This window comes from Podarcis vaucheri (genome assembly GCF_965113315.1).
Source record: "Podarcis vaucheri genome assembly, chromosome: 1".
Lineage (NCBI taxonomy): Eukaryota > Metazoa > Chordata > Lepidosauria > Squamata > Lacertidae > Podarcis > Podarcis vaucheri.
This window is the reverse complement of record NC_138759.1, coordinates 3,533,112-3,555,622: the sequence shown is the minus strand read 5'-3', so window position 1 is coordinate 3,555,622 and position 22,511 is coordinate 3,533,112. Positions and strand designations below refer to the sequence as shown.

The following is a 22,511-nucleotide window of genomic DNA, read 5'->3' as shown; positions in this document are numbered from 1 at the left end:
CCTTACAATCCCACCACATATGATACCCATGGACTTCAAGGCGGCTTCCAGATGAGAGTGGTGTGTTCTCCCTGCTCAGAGGGAGGTGGGAAGAATGGTAGAATCATAGAATGGTGAGGGAACCCAAGCAATGACAAACCTGGACAACATCTTAAAAAGCAGAGACATCACCTTGCCAGCAAAGGTCCGTATAGCTAAAGCGATGGATTTCCCAGTAGTGATGTATGGAAGTGAGAGCTGGACCATAAAGAAGGCTGATCGCTGAAGAATGGATGCTTTTGAATTCTGCTGCTGGGGGAGACTCTTGAGAGTCCCATGGACTGCAAGAAGATCAAACCTCTCCATTCTGAAGGAAATCAGCCCTGAGTGCTCACTGGAAGGACAGATCCTGAAGCTGAGACTCAATACTTTGGCCACCTCATGAGAAGAGAAGACTCCCTGGAAAAGACCCTGATGTTGGGAAAGATGGAGGGCACAAGGAAAAGAGGACGACAGAGGACGAGATGGCAGGACAGTGTTCTCGAAGCTACCAGTATGAGTCTGACCAAACTGCGGGAGGCAGTGGAAGACAGGAGGGCCTGGCGTGCTCTGGTCCAGGGGATCACAAAGAGGCAGACACGACTAAACAAGGGAACCCAAAGGTCATCTAGTCCAACCCCCTGCAATGCAGAAGCCCCAACGAAAGCATCCATGACTTATGTGTTGCTCATTCAGGGAATCATAGAATTGTAAATTTGAAAGGGGTTCCCCCAGGGTCATCTAGTCTAACCCCCCCTTGCAACGCAGGAATCGCAGGTGAAGATTCCCTGACTGGGGGTCATCCGTCTTTGTTTTTGTAAACCTCCAATGAAGAATGGTGATGAGAGAGAAGCCAAGACATTTTTGCTTCTCCCCCCCCCATGCTGTCCTCCCAACAACCCTGTGAGGTTGGTAACACCCGAGAGCCAGTGGTTCACCCAAGCTGGTCTCCCAGGATTTGAACCCGCATCCTAACCCCACACTGCTTCACATTTATTCTCGTCTGCCTGCACACACAGAGGATTGAGATGCAAGCTGTTTTGCAGAGCGGTGCTGGCCATTCTTTGGGTTTCTTGCGCATCCACTCTGGAAAGTGAAAGGGCTGTCAGTTAATGAGGGATTATGACAACTCACAGGCACCAAAAAGGGGACCTGGATTCTAAACCTTCTGCTCGAGTGTTCAAGTGACTAAAAGTGTGCAGCCTAGTATCCTCTTCCTTCCGTTTTCCTTGGGGTGTGTGGATTTAGTTTTCAGTGGACACACAGAACCTTTCTTCCGCTCTCAACCATCCACTCCACCTGCTAGATTCACTGTCTACCTAACTTACCTGCACCCCTAACCCCCATTCAATTGCCATTCTGTAAACTCACAGGCAACAATGTTGTTTTTAAGTGTGATTTCCTTTCCTTCTATAAACTATGCGCTTCTGAATTCCTTGACTATACTCCTGCCACAGTGTGCAGCTCATTTTATGGGTTATTTGTTTTTGTACTGTATTGCTATTTTGTACTTTGTGTTCTTAGTTTGTATTTTTCTGTTGTGTTGTTAACCACCTTAGGATCTTCGGATGAAGGGTCGTATACAAATCTAATAAATAAGAAGCCTCTTTCATTTGTTTCGAAACTAATAAAACGTTGTTGCAGTGTGGAATGCTCCATTCCTTTCCCTTCTCCCCCTTGGTTTTCCATTTCTCTATCCCCTAACAGTCATCTATGGCCACTGAACATGCCCAATGCTCACTGGTGTCTTTGTGTGACGGTCTTCCCTAAAGCTTCTTGAGAGTGGTGGTGTGGGTACTTCTGCAAACTGTAGGGTGACCGTATACCTGCTGACAACTTGCTTGTGTGCACGGTGTGGTTTCAGCCCCATAATAATCGTAAGTTTGCTATCGGTAAACAGGATTACTGTATATAATTGTATAACAGAAACAAGATCGTCAGAATTCCATGTTTTTATTGCGAGAGAGAAAATTTCAGTCTTCTGCAGATATTGTAAAACACATGAAAACATAATAAGGCAATAAAGGCACTTTTCTTTGGAACTGATTCTGAACACAATTTCAATATGAAAAACTTGCGTATACTTCCCTGTCAAAGTTTTCTAGCTCAGGTATGGTATAATCATCAATGTTGCCACTGAAGTTCAAAGTCAAGTTCCCCTGACTTTGACCTCATCAGGATTTGACCTTTTAAGTAGCACCATTGCTATTTGCAAGTTTATCTGGAAGTCCATAGAATTCTCACACCAATCCTAAACACATTATGTAGAGGTTCCATTAAAATAAACGACCATCACTTCAAAATACTGTCGCAATCCACTGAAGTTTTCCTGCTCATGTATGGGAGATGTTCCCATTTGTTCTGCAGAGGCCTTGTGCAGAATATTCCAGGGGATTGCATTTTAATGCTTGAGGCGTATGGCACTCTTGAGTATTCTGCATGTGCTGGGGACCAGAAGGCAGGAACTGAATGTTCCTGGGCAGCATTCTCCAATGCCGTAATTTTCATAACTGGTCAGATCAGTTCTAATAATGCAATAAAGGGTTCTCATCCTACTAGGCTAGTTTTGCCAACTTTCCTTTTGGATGGACTCCTTTTGTGTTTTAACAGCTGTGCAACAAGCAGAGATTCAGAGGAAACTAACTCGTTACTTCACCTGCACATCAGAAAAGCTTCATCTGAATTTCAGCTTGTTAAAGGCACAGAACTTCCACACACAAGTTTGCAGCCTTAACCCAAACATCTGCTAGGATGATCATTAAAAATGCTTCAAGAGAAATATTTGTGACATCTTGATTTGCTCCAAGACGGCTTCATCCGTCAATGCCAAGTGCAACATTTTACCTAGAAGGGAGCAGAACTGGAGTGAATCTCATGACAAAAGGTAGATAAAAAGTCACTTGCTACCTACAGTACGTTCAAAGTACGTTATGCCATTGTTCCACGACAAAGGTTGGCATTAATGACTTCACTAAACTGCTGCATCTATTCAGGTGCTTGAACCACCCGATTCCTCTGATTTTCAGTCATTCATATATTAGGTCCAAAGTCAAATATCTGAAACATAGCTCTATATTTGATAAGTCACAAACTCGGTTTTGGGAGTAAAAGCCCACATTCCTTATTTTAGCTTGTAGGTTCTGCACTAAGAACAAGGAAGCAAAGATCAGCTATATAAAATCTGCATCACTCCTTCCCCAACAGAAGCAAAACTGCTACGGTGGGATTCGCCTAACAAGTCCCATTAGCACAAAGATTTCCACTTGCGCAATGGGCTTCCCACGCCCCAGGTTTGAGGGAGATAGGCGGCAAGGGATTGTTCCCTCTGGGGAACTGAAATGCATGTGCTGGTGGAATGATCAGAAGAGTATGATGTTGAATTCCTCCCCTACTATCAAAAATATCCCTAAAGAGATATATGGCTTAAATGTGATACTGAATTATTAAGCAGCATATCGTGGCATGACTCCACCTCCTCCTAATACCACATGTGCTTAGTTATTACTGCAACCAGCCTGAAGGCAACTCAAAGTAGATGTATAAACAAAAAGATTTCCCCCCAAGATTTTTGCTCAAAATGGCAAGTGAGTAAAAGTATTCAGAGTAAGATTCTATTCAAAACATAACAGCAAAATGGTAACAACAGGGTCCCTATTAGCTAAATACCTAAAACTGATAGGAAATTTGTATTTTATAAATACTTTACAATAAATAACAAAAAAACAGCCAAGTTGAATACAAACCTTACACATTGTGGTCTGCGTAACATTTTTAAAATTGTGATTATTTACAGTCCATCAATGTTTATTGCAGCAGTAAATCTTTGCCCAGTAAAAACATTTAACACAAAAGTGCAACTTTAAAGTGTTTCTATAAAATAGTGTCAATACCCGGCCCATGCAACTTTCAACCAAGTTTTTTATAGTGCTGTCGAAAGAAGAGAGTTTTGCGGCTTCAGATGTATTAAAGAAATTCCCCTCTTCAGACAATGGCTAAAGTGTAGCAATACACAGGAATATGACCAAATAAAGCTTTGACTGTCTGAAGCCTCATCAACATATTTAGCTTTAATAATAATAAATGGCTCAACTAGCTTTATGAACTGGCTCAGTAAACCCAAGAAAGTTGTTATTAACCTCCAGAGCCCCTAAGTGGAGCTGTTATTACATCAGTAGACTCTGTTCCCATTCCTTATGCACCAGCAAATCAGAGTGCCTTTCACCCGATCTGACCCAATCTTAGAAATTCAGCCCAAACAGTCAACAGTAACATTTCAAAATTATCTCCAAGAAGGGTCTGTACTGTGCGCTGTATATTCATGAAGAATGGTTGCTAAGAGACATTAATCTGCTCCTGTGCTGCTGCTGCTTCGGCTTTTCTTTCTCGACGATGGCTAACAGCAGCCCAAAAAGTTATTTTATCCATAGCTTCCTCCAAAAGTCTAGATGGTAACCAGGACAGTTGGTTCTCCAAGAGGCCAGCATTTTTACCAATGCAGTCAAGGCTCAGTCTGAAAGAGATAATGCCATAGTACAAAGTTTTGCAGGTTAAACATTATATAGAAGAAAACAGTTTTATCCATGTGAGTACCTAGGTATTCTCATCTCAACTATGAATTTACCAGGTGGCTTTAGGCAAGTTAATATGGCTTAGTTGAAACATCACGCCAAACTGGTTTGTGCTAACTGCAGTTGAGACTCCACACTGTGATTTGGACGTCCAACATTAAACCATGGCTTAGAGCAGCTTTTGTCTTCCATCTGCTCAGCTTTGCAAGTTTGCTCCCATCCACATGGTGCATTAGCCTTCTGAAGTAGGTCTGTGTTTTCAAGGGTTTGATAAATGAAAACCACAAGCCCACATCAACTGTGGTTTGCAAACCAGCTTCAAATAGAGGCTTGATATCATAGTTTGACAGTGTTTCACACACCATGGTTCGTAAACCGACATTGGTTCAGATACAAAGATAGACAGGCCATGGTTTGGAGCCAATGACTGAATCTAGTCGCAACCTCAGCCCTGGCCCCTTACCTGCAATATGGGGACTAAAGTGATTAATTCAACGCTGTGCTAAGGTGATCCTTCTGTCAGCTTGTCTGATGGAATGATCCCCCTTTCCCCTGTGCACTGTTCCTGACACTCACCCACACTAAGCCAATTTGGAGTGTGGGAGAGGTTAGTGAAGAGGTGGTGGAAGCAGCCCTATTGCACAAGGCTTCCGCTGACAGGACTCATCGGCTGCACCTCACCCATAACGCTGACCTATTTAAAGTGATATTGCAAGGATTATCAAGTGAATGGAAAAGGCTTTGGACTCTTCAAAGTCGCACACTGTTTTGTATGTGGTTTCAAGTTTGAGGTTAACAGATGCGCAACTGAAATAGAAATCATTGCACTGTGTGTGGAGCATTCCCTGACTCCCTGAACAGCCCCTGCATGGGTACAGCTTAGTGTGTGTCAGTGGCCCTGCATGTGCTCTGAAGCAGCTATGTCGGGATAGTTACCGCTTAACATTTTGGAATACACAGTTGCTTTTAAAAAGTGTTGAACTCAACTAGGCTTATGGCATTATAATATTGTTATCTGAGTACTGCAATTTCTCAGCTCACCTGAGAAGTGAGTATGGTTGCGTCTGGAAAATCAATAAATCGCTGCAGTGTCCCTAAGCAAGAACAACAAAAAATTCAAATATTTATGAGTTACTTTGCAACAAAGGTACTTATAGAAACGCACAATAAAACATTGCATTAAAATATATGCAATTAAAAATAACATAAAATCAACAATACCAATGTGCAGCAGAAACAGTTAAAAAACCCCAGCAAAACTGGGTAAGGAAGAACAACTAAATATTTTAATGAGGTATTTAAAAACATTGGGCTAAGCCAACAAAGCAGTTCTGATAATGCAAGGATTTCAATTTGTGAAATGGAATATCCCCACCCTCTCCTCAAGCACCCCCCAGGCGCCCCCCCAAATCTGCTCTGGAGGGTTGTGGGAGCCCCAGAAGAGATTTAGGGGTGCATAGGGAAAGGAGAGGGAGGAGTAGTTCAGGAAGGATAAAAACTCCTCTCATGTGATCTGATTCTGTTTACCTAAATTCTCTCCATAAAAATATTTTTCAATTTCAATTAAAAGATTTATCAGCACAATGGTGACATTTAACAAGTGTTCTATTTACTGACCGTGTCCATGAAATGCAAGTCGTCTTTACTTCCTCCAAAGACCATCACTTCACCTTCTTTACCAAGACAAGCTGTATGCCACAATCTAGAAGTATATTATAGTGAGAATAAATACTCAAATAACTGTGCATTTTAAAAAAGTTTTCAGGTAGCTATCATAGGGTTTTAGTGCATTTTGTAGGGCAGCTTACACCAACCTGATGCCGTCCAGATGTTTTGAATTACAACTCCCATCAGCCTCAGCTGTCATCTGGAAGGTATCAGGATGGCAAAAGCTATTGTAGCACTCTCCCCCTTTAATCTCTACTGCATAGTAAATAGATTTATTTGAATGGAGCTGTCTCTCAGCTCTTGAACTAACAAGTCCACTCAAATGGATTCTAAAAACATTTGAATTCATTAGACACAAATCAAGAACTTTTACTACTTACCATGAGTGGGCTTACTTTTTTTGTCAAACACAACTGTTTAATAATCATTTAACAATGTATGCATTCCAATTCTTAAAATGATGCTATCATAAAGCCCAGCAAGATAGATTTAAATATGAGGAACACAACCAAAATAGTTCTCTTCTGAGTGCAGATTTAAAAAGTACCTTTAGCAAACACAATTAAAAATGGCTGCTGTGATATAGAGGGACTTGATTTGAGAGTAGGAAAGGCCATGGCAATGATTTAAAAACTGGGCCATCGGAAAGAAATCTTTCTTTCTTACAGATCTTGGCCTTCAACTCAAAATCATAGGGTGAAACCCAGGCACTGATTCTTGAACTTGCTTATTCTGAAGGGCATAATTTGAGAGTTGGAGAAACATCTCTGGGACAAAGAAGGCACCCTCATCTGCCTCAATTCAAAGGAATCTGACAAGCACGGAGATGGAATTTGTTACCTTAAAAACACACTTATGAAAAAAAAGTACAAGAAGAGCTTCGTAATTTAGTTTAGATACCAGCTTCCCACAGCTAGAGTGAGCTGCTAAGTTCAGTTTCTCCTCCCCCCACCCCTGATATGTCACTGAGGTCAAAGGAACGAAGGGTCTTTAATCTCTCATGCCTCCTTTTCATCTTCCAAGATTTGGAACTTTCTGAATGTTAATGGTTTACAAAATTATGCTAAAGGGAGTAAATTTTCTTTTTGCACATGCTAGTGCAAAATAAACAAATGGGTATGCATGGATACACAGCAGTTCAAAATAGGACCAATTCATATAGGTTTGTAAAGAGAGCTTCACTGCACTGAGCTGAATTTTCTTTCAAGAATTAACAGACTGAGTATAACTCACTGAGGTCAACAGGATTGCAGAATTTGTCCCCTTTTGTTTATTTAACTATTGCAAAAATATGTGCAAGATGACTCGGTACTAAATAGCACTTCTTACTTCATTAATTTCAGCAATTATGCACTGTTCTCCTTACACTAAACTGTATCCCACCTGTTCTCTTCCTCATACCTGTTGATAGGTCTGCCTCTGTCTTATCTGCATTAGGAAAACTCTGGCCTGGACTGGATCATCGCAGAACACTGGAAAGCCTTTCCTGCCTTGACTCTGTGCCTTGACTCCTAGCTTGAAACCTGAAGCTTTTTTTCTACAGACTGATAGGTTTATGTCCTCTCACAGCTGCTCTAACTTAGTACCTAGACATTCTAATAAAGCATGTTATTTGCATCACATATCAGCTAGATTAACGTCACCTTTTAAAATAAACCCTCCATCTAGAATTATAGTACTGAGTTATAACTGAATTCTACAAAGTATTCTGTGCAACTGTCAGGGAGGGTATCTTTTATTCAGAAAAAAGTACTTATCAGCAAGGGCCAATATCGCAACAGGAGTGGCAGCTGAGTCCACACTATGAAAAAAAGAATGACGTCTAGCCCAGCAGATGTGCTAAAGCACAACCAAGCGAAGGCCAGGCTGTTTTAAGTCTTAATGAAATTACTCTGATCCTTAGCATATTTACCTTTACAGAAGGGTGAGATCAAACACAGATGTTTATCAGCTTATAGGCTGTTAGGTAAGGTGATTACTTGGAACAGGCATCACAGAGTAACACCACAGACAGAGACACGGACATCCATCCCAACACAGTAGTTTTTAAATGAATGCATTCATGTATTTGTCTTCATATATTCACAAAGTGTTAAAAAGTGATAGTTTGGGTGTTTATCTATTTAGCAAAATAAATTCTACACCACTCTTCAACTATATTCCCTCCCCGCCCCCCCAAAAAAAATCAATTAAAATGTAAATAAAGGAAGGAAGGTCGGTCAAAGCCCACAAAATCATAAAAGCAGCATAAAGCAGTCAGCAGGTTTTGGGAAGCCCTTCACCTTGCCCCAGATATCACATACTCACATGTAAATTTTCTGATTGCCTAAACCATGGTTGGGAGAATGGGACTGCCCCACAGACACAAGCACTCCTTCCTCCCTTCTGGCCTCCCTATGAGTATGTCTGCACCACTGCTAATGCTACTATTGCAATCATGGTTAACAGCAGGGTAGCAAACTCTATGTTGAGCTAACCACAGTTAACAATAGTATCAGCTCACTCAGACCCTGCAGCATGCTTCATTCCAAAAAGGGAAGAGCGTGTGTGTTATTGGGAGAAGAGAGAAAGGAAGGAGAGCACAAGGCTGCAGAGTTCTCTGAATATTGATTCTTAGGAGATCAAGAATGTTATGTCTACACTGAGACACAGAGTGAGAGTACCAAAATAACAAGTTGTTTACAAGCGTGTGTGAATCAGCACTTTGTCCCAGTGATTGCAGTGGAACGTTTTTCAAAGCAAGCATGTTTAGGAAATTGCAGTCTTAGTTCCTGTTGGCTTCAGACTATTGTTCTGAGGCCAACTTTCTCTGGATTAAAACCTTTACTTAAAAATCTTAGCAGAAATGCAAATGCACTTTGTTTAACGTTTGATTCCCTGGAGAGGACCACTACCTGCTGGTAGTTTCCAGTTAGCAGCTAGTTTTACAAGAGGCTGAGAGGCCCACCTCTCCAAAGGGGTCTGACAGACCTTCCACACAGCTCTCTTGCCTCCAAAGTATTCCTCAGGAGAACAGATTTGGCCATGGGGCCAACAGTTGCTGATCCCTGCCCAATACTGCATGGTGATGAAAGGGCACAGAAGAAAGACCCAACTACTCAAAGCATCTGGAGTGAAGGCAGGGCAAGGAGGAAGAGCAAAAGAATTAGCATGCATTTGTGCCATGGCACAAAAAGGACAGGAAGCTTCTCCTATGTTTGATTTCACCACGACAGTGGAGGCAAGTCACTACACACACCTACACCATACACTCCACAGTCTGATAGGTGTTTTTTGCACGCCCCCCCCCCCGGGTCTGCGCCCTTGGTTGGGGGCTGGTTTCACCAACCCCCAGGCACGCCTCTGATTGTACCTCGGTATGCTCTTTGGTAAGTATTTAAGTTGTTGCCATTTGTTTGTTGCGACATCATAAATCCAACCATCACCTGAAAATAAAGAAAGAGGAATAATTACTGCTATTTATTTTCTTTAAACACACACAACTTGACAATAGGAGACCATTTAAGTTATGCAATATATTATGTTTCGTGTTTAAACATGAAATAAATGATACTGAATATGAAAAACTAGGGCAACTGTGGACAGGACCCAAGGAGCAGCTTGTACTAACCCTATGGGCTTTTGACACCCTCCTCCTACAGAACACTGGACTTTAGGGCCATATCAGCACTACTGTACCTGCTTTTAAAATTCCCTTCTGTTACAAAAGTGGTGGCAAGGAGGGATGTTGTAACTTGAAGCCTCCTTGAGCACAGACTTGACTAGTTACATGGTTCTATGGACTGGGACCACTCTACGTTTCACAAGCATTCAGCATCTCTGCTTGGGCGAGTCCTCTTCTTTTCACCACTTTTCCCTTCTGTTGTGACAGGCCGCAGACTAGGCTGCACATTTCAGACTTCTGCTGCAGAGGCAGACAATAAACTAGTCTTGGGAGGCAGGGGTACCATTTTAAAGCCCAGATATCTTCACAAGGCCTATTGGCTGGAGATGGAAAGGACCCAGAACTAAAGCAGCTTAGTTAGAAGGAAAGGTGTTCCGAGAGTCTCTTTTGTGTGAAGACCTGGATAAAACTGCTTTCAATAAATAATAATAAAAATTTATCCTATGTCTGTTTAGTTAGAAGTAAGCTCCGCAGATAAATAGATTTACCCCTAAGTAACTGCAGCCGATGCGTTATAGTACTGTTTTTTAAAATGCCAAGTCTGAAACTAAAAACTAAAGGAACATTTTTTAAAAACATTCTGACACTGATTTTATCTTCAGCTGGCTGCAGTTCTTTGACTTATAAAGAAAGCCACAGCAGTTTCCTTCTGAAACATGAAATCTTCTAGACTTTGATAAAAGATGGATTGAAATATTATCTTTAAGTTTGCTTGTAGTCAGATTTGGAGCAGGGGGACAGGAGCCTGGATGTGGCAAGTCCTTCAAGAATCATGTATGCTGAATTTTTCTGTTGGTATTGTGCCAGCAATTCATTGACAAACAAGTTTGTAATTTATCTTAGCATTATAGTTTGTTAATCACACAAATCATTCAGCTTGAACTTGCTTCCCTCTTAGCATAGTGTACTCAATAATTTTGAATAAATAAAGTGATAACAATCAAACTACTTACTTAAGGGTACATTGTCTGAACTCAGCCCACCAAACAGGAAAAGTTTACTGTCTGTTACAGATGTCAAAGTATGCCATGATCTGTCTCCTGGTTTTTCTCCATTTGTACAAATTCTAGGAAAAGCAAGCAAAAAACAAAAGGGCTACATATTTCAAGAAACAAACAAAATAATTATTGGGTGGGCAGTTTAGCATCTTTCAGGTGGGGGGGAACAACTATTTTGCGAAGTCAGCATTCACGTCAAATGATTTGCTTACAGAGCACTTGCTTACTGCACCACTGCCAATGAGAGTCCTTCCCGTGGGTAATGCTCTATTTTTCAAGTCTTTTTGCTCTTGGGAACCTCCTGTTGGGACATTCTTAAAGGTAAAGGTAAAGGGACCCCTGACCATTAGGTCCAGTCGTGGCCGACTCTGGGGTCCCGGCGCTCATCTCGCTTTATTGGCCAAGGGAGCCGGCGTACAGTTTCTTGGTCATGTGGCCAGCATGACTAAGCCGCTTCTGGCAAACCAGAGCAGTGCACAGAAACGCCATTTACCTTCCCGCCAGAGTGGTACCTATTTATCTACTTGCACTTTGACGTGCTTTTGAACTGCTAGGTTGGCAGGAGCAGGGACTGAGCAACGGGAGCTCACCCCGTCGCGGGGGTTCAAACCGCCGACCTTCTGAACGGCAAGTCCTAGGCTCTGTGGTTTGACCCACAGCGCCACCCGTGTCCCATTGGGACATTCTTAGGATCCATGAAAATCCCAAGGTCTGTCTGGGGACTCTCCTTGTCTTTCAAAACCAGGAATCCATAGCTACCAAGGAGGCAGGCTCCTAACAGAAGCACTATCTGATACTGGTGAGAAGGGGGCTACAGACCCTGTTCTCCCTAAAGGCTTTGCATGTGTAATAAATGTGTAAGATGGTAATAAATTCATTGGGTCTGAGGCCCAGAATAATAAATACTACTAATTTAACATCAAACAAAATTTAAACAAAAAAATTAAAGGAGGGAATCTGTCCTTATAGAATTCCTTCCTCCCTTCCTTCCTTTACAAAATACTGTTTTCCCAGTCTGAGAACACTCATAAGAATGGATAAACGTACTTCAAAGATATGTCAAACTGAGATTTCCACACAATCCAAATAAATGTTCCCCCAAACCATATTGCTGTTCACCACCCTAAAACAATTATCTAAAAAGGGCATCATTGTTATTTTAAGCATAACAAACAGCAGTTTTTAGCTCAAGCTCCCACAAAAAAGAAAACCAAAGGGGGGGGGGGAGTAATGATGGGAGTATTCAGGACAAAATATACAAATACATTGAACATGAATTGTTACATACAACAGAGCTATGACATGAGGAAAAACTTACTTTCCCGACCAAACCCAGGTATCCAAATTCAAATAATGTAAATCATTCATTCTTTTTTGCTGTTAAAATAAAAAAGTTTAATTAGGAAAATATGACAATACAGAATGATTTTCAAAGGACAGCCAAGTAATAGATTCTGTCTGAGAACTCCTCAAATGGGCAAATTGCAGCTGTTTCAAGACAGATTGTGTTCTTTATGGATTAAGGCAATATTCCCTGACCTGGTAACCTCCAGATGTTCTGAACTACAACTCCCATGAACTCCACCCAGCTAACATGATCAATTTTCTGATTTCCTACCTAGCCCCCTCTCTCTAACTTAAGGCACAGTTCCGATATATTTCATTTGGTCAAGCGGAATGGTGAATAGGAAGAACTTTGGCTTCTTGTGTTGAATACTGCTGGGTGGAGAAAGGGAGCTCCACAGAGGAAATCCCTTTGTGTCTGCTGGCTGCACTCTCATTAGCAGGAATCATATATTTACATTATTATTCTTGATCACAGCAACTTCAAAGGCAATCTGCATTTTCATAAAAAGAAGTAAGGACAGCCCTGCTGGATCTAGACCAGCATTCAGCTCCACTAGCAGCCCACCAGATACACGGATGGGAAGGCCTCAAAGAGGACCTGGGTGCAACAGCGCCCTCCCCACTTAATGGGAATTGCTCCTCTGCATCCTGCCCACATAGAGATGCCTTTGGGAAATCCACAAATGGCCCCAAGGGCAAGAGTTCTCTCCTGCTGTTACTCGGAGGCAGACTGTCTCTGGCCCTGCAGACAGCAAAAGTATAAAACACTTGTAGCCTAATCTTGCTAAACATTACATGCATACATTAGTACCAACTACAATCCTTAGAAGATACAGTGGTGCCCCGCAAGACGAATGCCTCGCAAGACGGAAAACTCGCTAGACGAAAGAGTTTTCCGTTTTGGAGGTGCTTCGCAAAACAAATCTCCTATGGGCTTGCTTCGCAAGACGAAAATGTCTCGTGAGTTCCTGCGGGTTTTTTTCCTCCCCCCCCCCCTTTTCTAAGCCGCTAAGCCGCTTATCCGATAAGCCGCTAAAAGCCGCTAATAGCGCTAATCCGTCAATGGGCTTGCTTCGCAAGACGATAAAACCGCTAGACGAAGAGAATCACAGAACGGATTCTTTTCGTCTTGCGAGGCACCACTGTATATTTTGGGGAGCAGTATCTGTTGATTGCATTCAAGATGTCACTGCCAATACAACCTGCCTTTGTAGTTTTGGAACTCTGTTACTTTGGTAAAGGCTGGCTCACTTTTTAAAACACTGCAGCTCTTTTTAAAAAGGTAAATAGGCTCCCTTTCCCTCACAGCAGGCCTCACCATTTCAAGACATTTCTCTTACAGTATTTTTATTTCAAAGCTGAGTGCTTTTCCCTTTCCAGCACTGACACGCTCCTTTCCCCCCGTTTTTTCATAGCGTAAACATAAAATCAGTACAAACCAAAACACGGCCTCCAAACACGTAACCTTTGTTTCCTAGGACTGTGCATGAATGTGCCGCTCGAGGCTGAGGTGGAACTCCATTCTGCAAGCAAACACAAAAGAAGTACTGCTGTGATTCTTAGGACTGCTGTATTGCGTTTGAGCCAGGACTGCCTTTGAAGATGGTCTAGAAACTTCAGTTGCTGCAGAACGAATTGACTGTCTACATTCTGGTATGGACCGGAAAGTCAGAACATTAAATCAATCCTGTCTGTGAGTTTCTGGGGCCATTCTAAAAATTGTTGTGGTAACCTAAATCCCTAAAAGTTTGGGATCAGATTATCGGCTTCGCCCATATGATTTCTGCCTGCACATTAAGATCTGCATTGAAGGTCCTACGTGGATATGGATATCTTACCACTGGTAAGATCAACAAAGTTGCCTAGCACAAGAAGACAGGATGGGCACCCTTGTCTAGGTTCACCTATGATATCTCTTCTGTGTGGATTGCATTGGCCTCTTCAGTTCAGGCATTCAAACTGGCCTCAAAACCAGTTTGGTTCACTGCTGTCTTCTCCTAAGACTGCAATAGGTTTTTATTTCTTAGAAATACTTTAAAATGTCTGTGTTTGCAGATTTGTTTTTTTACTATGGTAGGGCATTACCCTTAAAAGCAGCCTAGAAATACTTCGACAAATAAATGATTCAGAATATTCATATCAATCCAAGAGCATAAGGAAAGATATGTGAGATTGTGTTTGGAAAGCCTCTGGAGGACAACGAAACATGACAACAACAAATCCAGAGTTCAAGTAACACTTACTTTAATTTTTGGCTGATACCAAGTTTGCGTAGTTGTATCAAAAACATGAACGTCATTGTGCCATCCCCAGAATATCCGTTCTCCCTGAAAGAAAAGAAGAAGAAGAAGTGAAACATTAGGTGAGAAGGAATAAGAGACGATAAAACCACTGCTAATATTCCTTCCAACACAGGGTCCTCTTTAGTTGAAACTGTAACAGATCTCTTACCCAATATGCATCATGAACATCAAAACAGTCACTCAGCTCACTCTGCTTTCTACAGCCATAGCCACCAAAATAGATGAGCCTTTTAAAAAAATCAGAATTAAAATTTACAAATTAATTCCTGCCATTAGATCGAAGAGATCAGATGCCCCAATTTAATTCCTCTAGAGCAGCCTTCCCTAACCTGTTGCTTTCTACACCTTTTTGACTACAACTCACACATCTAGAAGGCAACAGGTTAGAGAAGGCAGCTCTATAGTTCTTTGACACCTGCAATCATCTTGTTTCAATTCTCCTTGTGTGTGAAACCTTCCCACCCTCCAGTGTGCAAGGAACTACTGGAGCAAGGCATTTAAGAGTAAAGGGACTTATCTGTGCTACCAAAATGCAGATCAATCAGCAGAGAAAAACTCAAATATGCATTCATATTTTAATCATCTAATATTTCTAAGTCAGTGAACCACTGTCATTTAACAAGGTTTTAATATTGCCTTGGGCTCTAATCCTATCCAGTATCATGCCTCACACATACTTTGCTGTTGACATCAGCGCAATTCTCATTTTATAAGTGAAGGAACAGAAGCACAAGTGAATTAAGGGAAGACAAAGGTCATCAAGCCACACAGAATTACAACCTGGTCTCTTCACCAGCTAATGCCACCTCCCCATTTGTGAAATCGCCCATAACAATTACCTGTCTTTATACACCCAGCAGGCAAGTTTGTCACGTGGTGTAGGAGGTTGACCTTTAAAGTCTGTGATTTTTTTCCACAAATAGGTTCCATTTCTTGTTCGCAAATTAACATAATAGAGCTTAAAAGGAAATTAAGACACTTTCAACACACAGCAATATTCTGGGAAAAATGAAGTGCCAACTGGCAAAAGCGGTGTCTGGAGAGAACAACCAGTAATATTTAGTCCTTTATAGTTTTAATAGAAAAGGCTTAAAATCTTCTTCCTCCACTTCCTCACTGCTAATAATGAGCAACACTTCTCATTGCAGGGGGCTTCCGTATTCTAATTTTAACTGTTGAAAGTCAGACTGTCCTTAACCTTTTCCACAACAGCAACATAAATTCCAAAGAAATAAAAGGAAGCAGAAAGGCTTAACCTCTCAATTTGTTTGGTCACAACTTCTACTAAAATTAATTACTGTAATGCCCCGTCATAAAGAGTTATAGAATCTAGTTATTCCACAGAATCTAGTCAAGATCAGTTCCTAAACATCGGTGTCAAGCAGAGTCCCTCTGACATCAAAGGGCAGCTCTGCAAGCTTATATAAATTTTGAATGGCAGCATAACAAACAGGTCATCAAATTTACACTGACATAAATGAGTTGCTGCCCTTCTTTTGGTAGCAGCATAAAATGCACAGAACTGCAAAACAAATTACACACACCCAATCAGGCTGCTTCTCAAACATAAGCCCCCACATCACATGGCAAACCATTTTGGAAATTAGGAGGAGGGTTAAAAGATTTTGTGTGTGTGTGATAGGTTCTGTGGTTCAAATACTTGGACATACAGTACGCTAAAGTTGTTCTTTTGGTTCTGGCCAGAGTTACATCTGTGTGAAAATAAAATCAAAACATCATGTTAAGATTTCTTGAACAGTTTAATTCTCACTACTATACTATTTCATCCTTAACATGCTTAGTAATTCTATCCGAAAGTTTCTAAAAATAAAGGAACCCTTTACCCGATTGCTGTATCCTTTGTCATCATATCCTCCAAAGATGTACAGCTTTCCATTAACAGATGCTCCGCAACTTCCAGACATGGATGGAGGCAATTCACCTTCCATCAGATGCATCGACCTGTAAATCAGCGAGCATAAGAAATCCCATAATTTGGCCCACAGATTCAGGAGTAAATTCCTTCAGGAGCCCTCATGGGAAGCGATTCATGAATGAAATATGTAATAAAATACAGGTAGTAATTAGTGAAGGGTAGACTGAGGCTGGTTGGGCAGTGCCCCATTTGCCCTAATGGACCAGACCCCACTGGTGCCATCCCTAGACACAACCTACTACAGTGGTGCCCCGCAAGACGAATGCCTCGCAAGACGAAAAACTCGCTAGACAAAAGAGATTTCTGTTTTGGAGGTGCTTCGCAAAATGAATCTCCTATGGGCTTGCATCGCAAGACGAAAATGTCTTGCGAGTTCCTGCGGGGTTTTTCCCCTTCCCCTCCTTTTTTCTAAGCCGCTAAGCCGCTTATCAGCTGATCCGATAAGCCGCTAAAAGCCACTAATAGCGCTAATCCGTCAATGGGCTTGCTTCGCAAGACGAAAAAAACGCTAGACAAAGAGAATCACAGAACGGATTCTTTTCGTCTTGCGAGGCACCACTGTATTGGCATGTATCTCTGTCTCAAGAGACAATGGAGTGTGCCTCTGGGGATGAAGTCAAACTGCTGTGTTAGGAGCATCAAAGTGACCTCCCTGGGGTGCAACCCTGGGCAGTGTGTATGGAGGTCCTGGGATGGCCAGATGACAATAATAACAATAATAATAATTTTTATTTATACCCCGCCCACCCCAGCCAAGGCCGGGCTCAGGGCAGCTAACAAGCAATAATAAAAACAAGTTGAATGAATACAACTTAAAAACAAGATTAAAATACAACATTAAAATATTGAAACATTAAACAACTCTGTCTTACAGGCCCTGCGGAAAGGAATCAGATCCTGCAGGCCCTGGTCTCATGAGACAGAGCGTTCCACCAGGCCGGGGCCAGTGTGGAAAAGGCCCTGGCTCTGGTTGAAGCCTTCTCTTCGCCTTGCTACGGTCCAAAGAAAAGCAGAGCAATACGTTCAAGCCAACTGTCTTATGGACTCCTCTCCAGATTTGTGTAAGGTTTACTCCTTAACCTTTTCTTCTCCTGAAGATATCCCACAAGGCAGCAGAGGTTTAGGGTCAGTTTTCCTTCTCTTGGATGGGCTACATTCCCATGCTGCTCCTCACTTCCCTCTACAGCAGGGGTTAGCAAACTTTTTCAGCAGGGGGGCAGTCCACTGTCCCTCAGACCATGTGGGAGGCTGGACTATATTGGGGGGGGATGATGCAAGAGCATCACAAGCCCCGGTGACTGCTTACCTGTGTCTTGTGAGCGGCAGGGGCAGGCGGCGATGGAAGGGCGACGATGAGCAGTGTGCGAACAAAGCCCAGCCCCCTTCCTTCTCTAGGCAGGGTGGGGAGAAGCCAGGAGGAGGGAGGGAGGAGGCGTCGCCGCCGCTGCCATGAGAGGGAGAGGGAAAGAAACGCGCGTGCTGGCGATCCACACCGTGATTCCCGGACCATCCGCAGGCCAGATCCAGAAGGCAATTGGGCCTAATCCGGCCCGCGGACCTTAGTTTGCTGACCCATGCTCTACACTACAGCATATGCAGAAACCGCCTTCTTGACTAGGACACTGACAAACCGGAACGTGTCCAGAGGAGGGCAACCAAAATGGTCAAAGGCCTGGAAACGATGCCTTATGAGGAACGGCTAAGGGAGCTGGGCATGTTTAGCCTGGAGAAGAGGAGGTTAAGGGGTGATATGATAGCCATGTTCAAATATATAAAAGGATGTCACATAGAGGAGGGAGAAAGGTTGTTTTCTGCTGCTCCAGAGAAGCGGACACGGAGCAATGGATCCAAACTACAAGAAAGAAGATTCCACCTAAACATTAGGAAGAACTTCCTGACAGTAAGAGCTGTTCGAGAGTGGAATTTGCTGCCAAGGAGTGTGGTGGAGTCTCCTACTTTGGAGGTCTTTAAGCAGAGGCTTGACAACCATATGTCAGGAGTGCTCTGATGGTGTTTCCTGCTTGGCAGGGGGTTGGACTCGATGGCCCTTGTGGTCTCTTCCAACTCTATGAATTCTATGATTCTATGACTATTGGACCCACTGTTGGTCTCGTCTGCTCAATCCGCCAGAGCCTGCCTTTGCATGCAGAGGAAGTCCCTCACCCATCAGCTACCCTCACCCGTTTTGGCCGGCCTGTCAAAGCCACTCCTGGGGTGTGTCCACTGTCACATGCTGAAAGCCTCCAGGACTAGCCGCAGCAATACAATAAAAAGGAAGGAGAAACACTGATACCTATTTTCCAGCACATATTATGCAGAAAGTCCATAAAAATCCATGGGATTTACTTTTACCCAGGGAATTTAGGATCATGCCTTTTGAAACTTATGAAGGCTTGTGATATAAAGGCCTTGTTAAAAATTGTCAGTAAATAATATGACTTACCATAATCCACTGTCAATTTCATAGATCCACAGCTCATCGTTAGGTAAGTAAACTTCATTTTCTTCAATTGACTAACCAAAATAAGAAAGAAAATCACAGGCATACAAATGTTTCATCAGGGTCACTGGAAATCTTCTCCTTTTTACTAACAAGCTACTTTTTATTTCCAATTATAGCTTCTCATCAAGTGATTTGGATTGTGGAAGCAGTGCTGTAATAATGGACACTCATGGAATTATCTTCCTGTATATAGGAGTTTTGCTAGCTACCTAAGATCCACTCTGCTCAGAGTTCCACCAAGGTCTCTTGGGAAATTAAATTAAGTCTGGTTCAGCAGCAAATGGGAAGCAGGGAAATCGAGGCACTCCAAAGTATTGTTAAAAGCAATGTAATAAAGAAATTCCTATTTTGAAGAGTTGCCCATCGTGAAAAGTCTTAGTGGTGATCAAGACTTTCGGGAAGCATTAGGCATTAAAACCAGCCACCATAAACTGGGATATTTGATGCCTAATCTCATGGCACAAGGCAATCAGGATTCTGGAGCTAGAGAGGGGGAGACTATGCCACTCATGTGGAATTATTATTTTGTACTAAAATCATTGTAAGATCTTTGTGCCTGAAAAAGGCAGGGAAAGGCAGACTAGCCATAGCAAGGCACAACCTTCTCCCGTACTCCCATAGATCTCAGCAAAAGGTCAGCCACTGCTCTTTCTGCACTGCTGTTCTGTAATCATTTAGCTGCACACAAACGGCGTATTTGGGAGGATGTGCACGTGTGATATCCATGCAGAACCAAGAACTGTATTTGTGAAACTGAAATGGGATCCCTCCAGTTTGCTAGCAAAGCCAGAGGAGAGAAATCACACCCAGAATCATCCAACTAATGGCACTGTAAATAATTATTTGAACGATGAAGTTTTGCATATGAGAAGTGGTGGTTGCTGCCAGAGGTCCCTGGCTAATGCTCCTGTGGCTTCCTGCAACTGTTATTCAGAAGCATGGAGGCAGAGTACAGCTATCAAGCCTATTATCCTCCAGGAATATGTCCAATCCTCTTCTAAATAATAATAACAATGATAATAATAATAATTTATTATTTGTACCCCGCCCATCTGGCTGGGTTTCCCCAGCCACTCTGGGCGGCTTCCATAGAAACCAAAAAACACTAAAATATCATACATTAAAAACTTCCCTGAACAGGGCTGCCTTAAGATGTCTTCTGAATGTCAGGTAGTTGTTTATCATTTTGACATCTGATGGGAGGGCGTTCCACAGGGCGGGCGCCACCACCAAGAAGGCCCTATGCCTGGTTCCCTGTAACTTGGCTTCTCGCAGTGAGGGAACCGCCAGAAGGCCCTCGGAGCTGGACCTCAGCGTCCGGGCAGAACGATGGGGGTGGAGACGCTCCTTCAGGTATACTGGGCCGAAGCCGTTTAGGGCTTTAAAGGTCAACACCAGCACTTTGAATTGTGCTCGGAAACGTCCTGGGAGCCAATGTAGGTCTTTCAAGACCGGTGTTATGTGGTCTCGGCGGCCGCTCCCAGTCACCAGTCACTCAGGACCATCTTGGCTGTGAATCCTGGAAGACTTGCACCCATGCCATGCAGGCATGTTTGGGCTGGCTGGGGCTGACAAGGAAGGACAGTGGTACCTTGGTTCTCAAACTTAATCCATTCCAGAAGCCTGTTCCAAAACCAAGGTGCTCTTTCCCATAGAAAGTAATGCAGAATGGATTCATCCTTTCCAGACTTTTAAAAACAACCCCTATAACATCAATTTAACATGGAGTTTATTATCTAACGAGACCACGGATCCATAAAATTAAAGCAATAAACAATGTACTGCAGTCACACAATCAATCAATCAATCAATCAGTAGCTGAACTGGGTTCCACACAGTCACAAAAACAAAGAGAGCCACAAAAACAAAAATGCAAAATAAATAGCAAAAACAGATAAGACCTCAGCATAACACTCAAAACGGAAGAGTGGCACTCAAAACAGAAGCGTAAAACTCAAATCATCAGCATAACACTCAAAACGGAGCACATTTGGCTTTCACAAAAAGTTTGCAAACCGGAACACTTCTGGGTTTGCTGTGTTTGGGTTCCAAGTTGTTTGAGTACCAAGGCATTTGAGAACCAAGGTATCACTGTAGCCCAAAACATCTGGAGGGCATGGGAAGGCCACCCAATGCTAGGGCTCCAACAAGGCTGGGACAATTTACCTGCAAGGTCACCTCAGCCCATAATTGCCCACCCAGCAGCTTCACCTGACAGAACTGGCACTGTTACAGGTGTCCCATGAGATCTGTTCCACATTTGTAATAATTCGATTTTTTCATGTGGCGGCACCTAAGCATTGGAACTCCCTGCCTATTGACATCAAGTAGGGGTACACCACACTAAAATCATTCATTTACACAAGCCCGCCCAGATGTTGTCTTCGAGTTTTCATGCTTTAAGACGACTGCCATTTCAGCTTTCGGAAAGTTTTTAACCAGTGTTAACTTTTCTTGCTGACAATTTGACTGTTTTATTATTATATTTTGTAAACCGCTTTGAGGCTTTGTGTGTCCCCGTCCTCCCACAACCAAGCGGTGTTTGAATCTTATGAAATGAAATGTTATTGGCGAAAGAGTGCGAGCGACGGGGAACCAAGTCGCCCTTTTATTTATTAAATTTATACACCGCTCTATAACAGAAGGTCTCCTCAGGGCAGGGGGCGGGAAAATAGGCCGGCCGCCGCGCCTCGAAAAACCAGCGACCAATAGGCGACGTCGCTTAGGTAAACGACGGCCCCTCTCTCCAATCCCGCTTCAACGCTACCTCCAAACCCCCACCCCTCCGAGGCCTCTCGCCCTGTTATGCTTTCCCGCCCATTTTGCTCTCCTCAGCGAGCGCCCGAGTGGGCGGAGCCAGCGCCCCTTCGCCTCACGAGATGTTTTGTTGTCGGCCGCCCGGAGCCTCCCGCCGCCGCCGCCGCCGCGCTTCTCCGCCGCCTCCCTCGCCCCTTCCTTACCACGTATCCCCCCCACACGTAGAGGCAGCCGCCGTCCACCACGGCGCAGTGCCCGCTCCGCTCCTCGGCCACGGAGAACTCCTGAAGCGGTGGGGAAGCGGCGGCAGCAGCAGCAGCAGGAGGAGTCGCCGCCGCCGCCGCCATCTTGACGCGGGGTGAAAAGGCAGGCTGCCGTCGCCTCGCGTCGTCCCCTCAGCAACCGCGCGACGCCCGACCGACCGCTCGGAACGCGGGCCTGGGTCGGGAGCGCGGCGCCGTTGGCCTTGGGGAGGGGAGCCGTCGCGGAGCCGCTTCTTCCGCCGCCGCCGCCTCCTCTCTCCCTTGGCGCGGATGCGCAGGACTCGCCTCGCGCCAACTGCCCCGAGCGCCGTTTGAGGGGGAAAAGCGGAATACGCCGGGGAGGGCGGGGGGAGAGAAGAAGAATAAAGATCAATAAACTGACGGGCTGGTGTCTTCGTTATTGTCTATTCGTAAAACGGCACTTTGATAAGGCAATTCATTCCCAAGGAATTGAAAACGAAATGGCCTCTGGCGCGGCCGCGTTGG

The 22,511-nt window shown here is 43.5% G+C and overlaps 1 protein-coding gene across 3 annotated transcripts; it reads right to left on the bottom strand.

Annotated features, from left to right (window-relative positions):
• Window positions 1–1,955: 1,955 nt before the first annotated feature.
• Window positions 1,956–22,511, bottom strand: KLHDC1 (kelch domain containing 1). 3 transcript variants are annotated; one of them, XM_082230190.1, is made up of 13 exons: window positions 22,408–22,511; window positions 18,946–19,016; window positions 16,411–16,528; window positions 15,406–15,524; window positions 14,715–14,793; window positions 14,507–14,590; window positions 13,703–13,786; window positions 12,235–12,293; window positions 10,872–10,984; window positions 9,607–9,679; window positions 6,204–6,288; window positions 5,628–5,680; window positions 1,956–4,528 (listed from the first exon to the last, which is right to left on the bottom strand). In XM_082230190.1, exons 3-13 carry the CDS (start codon window positions 16,522–16,524, stop codon window positions 4,351–4,353), a joined length of 1,041 nt encoding a protein of 346 aa, XP_082086316.1. In that variant the 5' UTR covers window positions 16,525–16,528; window positions 18,946–19,016; window positions 22,408–22,511; the 3' UTR covers window positions 1,956–4,350. The 3 variants fall into 3 exon arrangements, with proteins under 3 accessions (XP_082086316.1, XP_082086315.1, XP_082086317.1); XM_082230189.1 differs by lacking the exon at window positions 22,408–22,511 and adding an exon at window positions 21,966–22,367; XM_082230191.1 differs by lacking the exons at window positions 5,628–5,680; window positions 22,408–22,511 and adding an exon at window positions 21,966–22,370 and having other exon boundaries at window positions 4,385–4,528.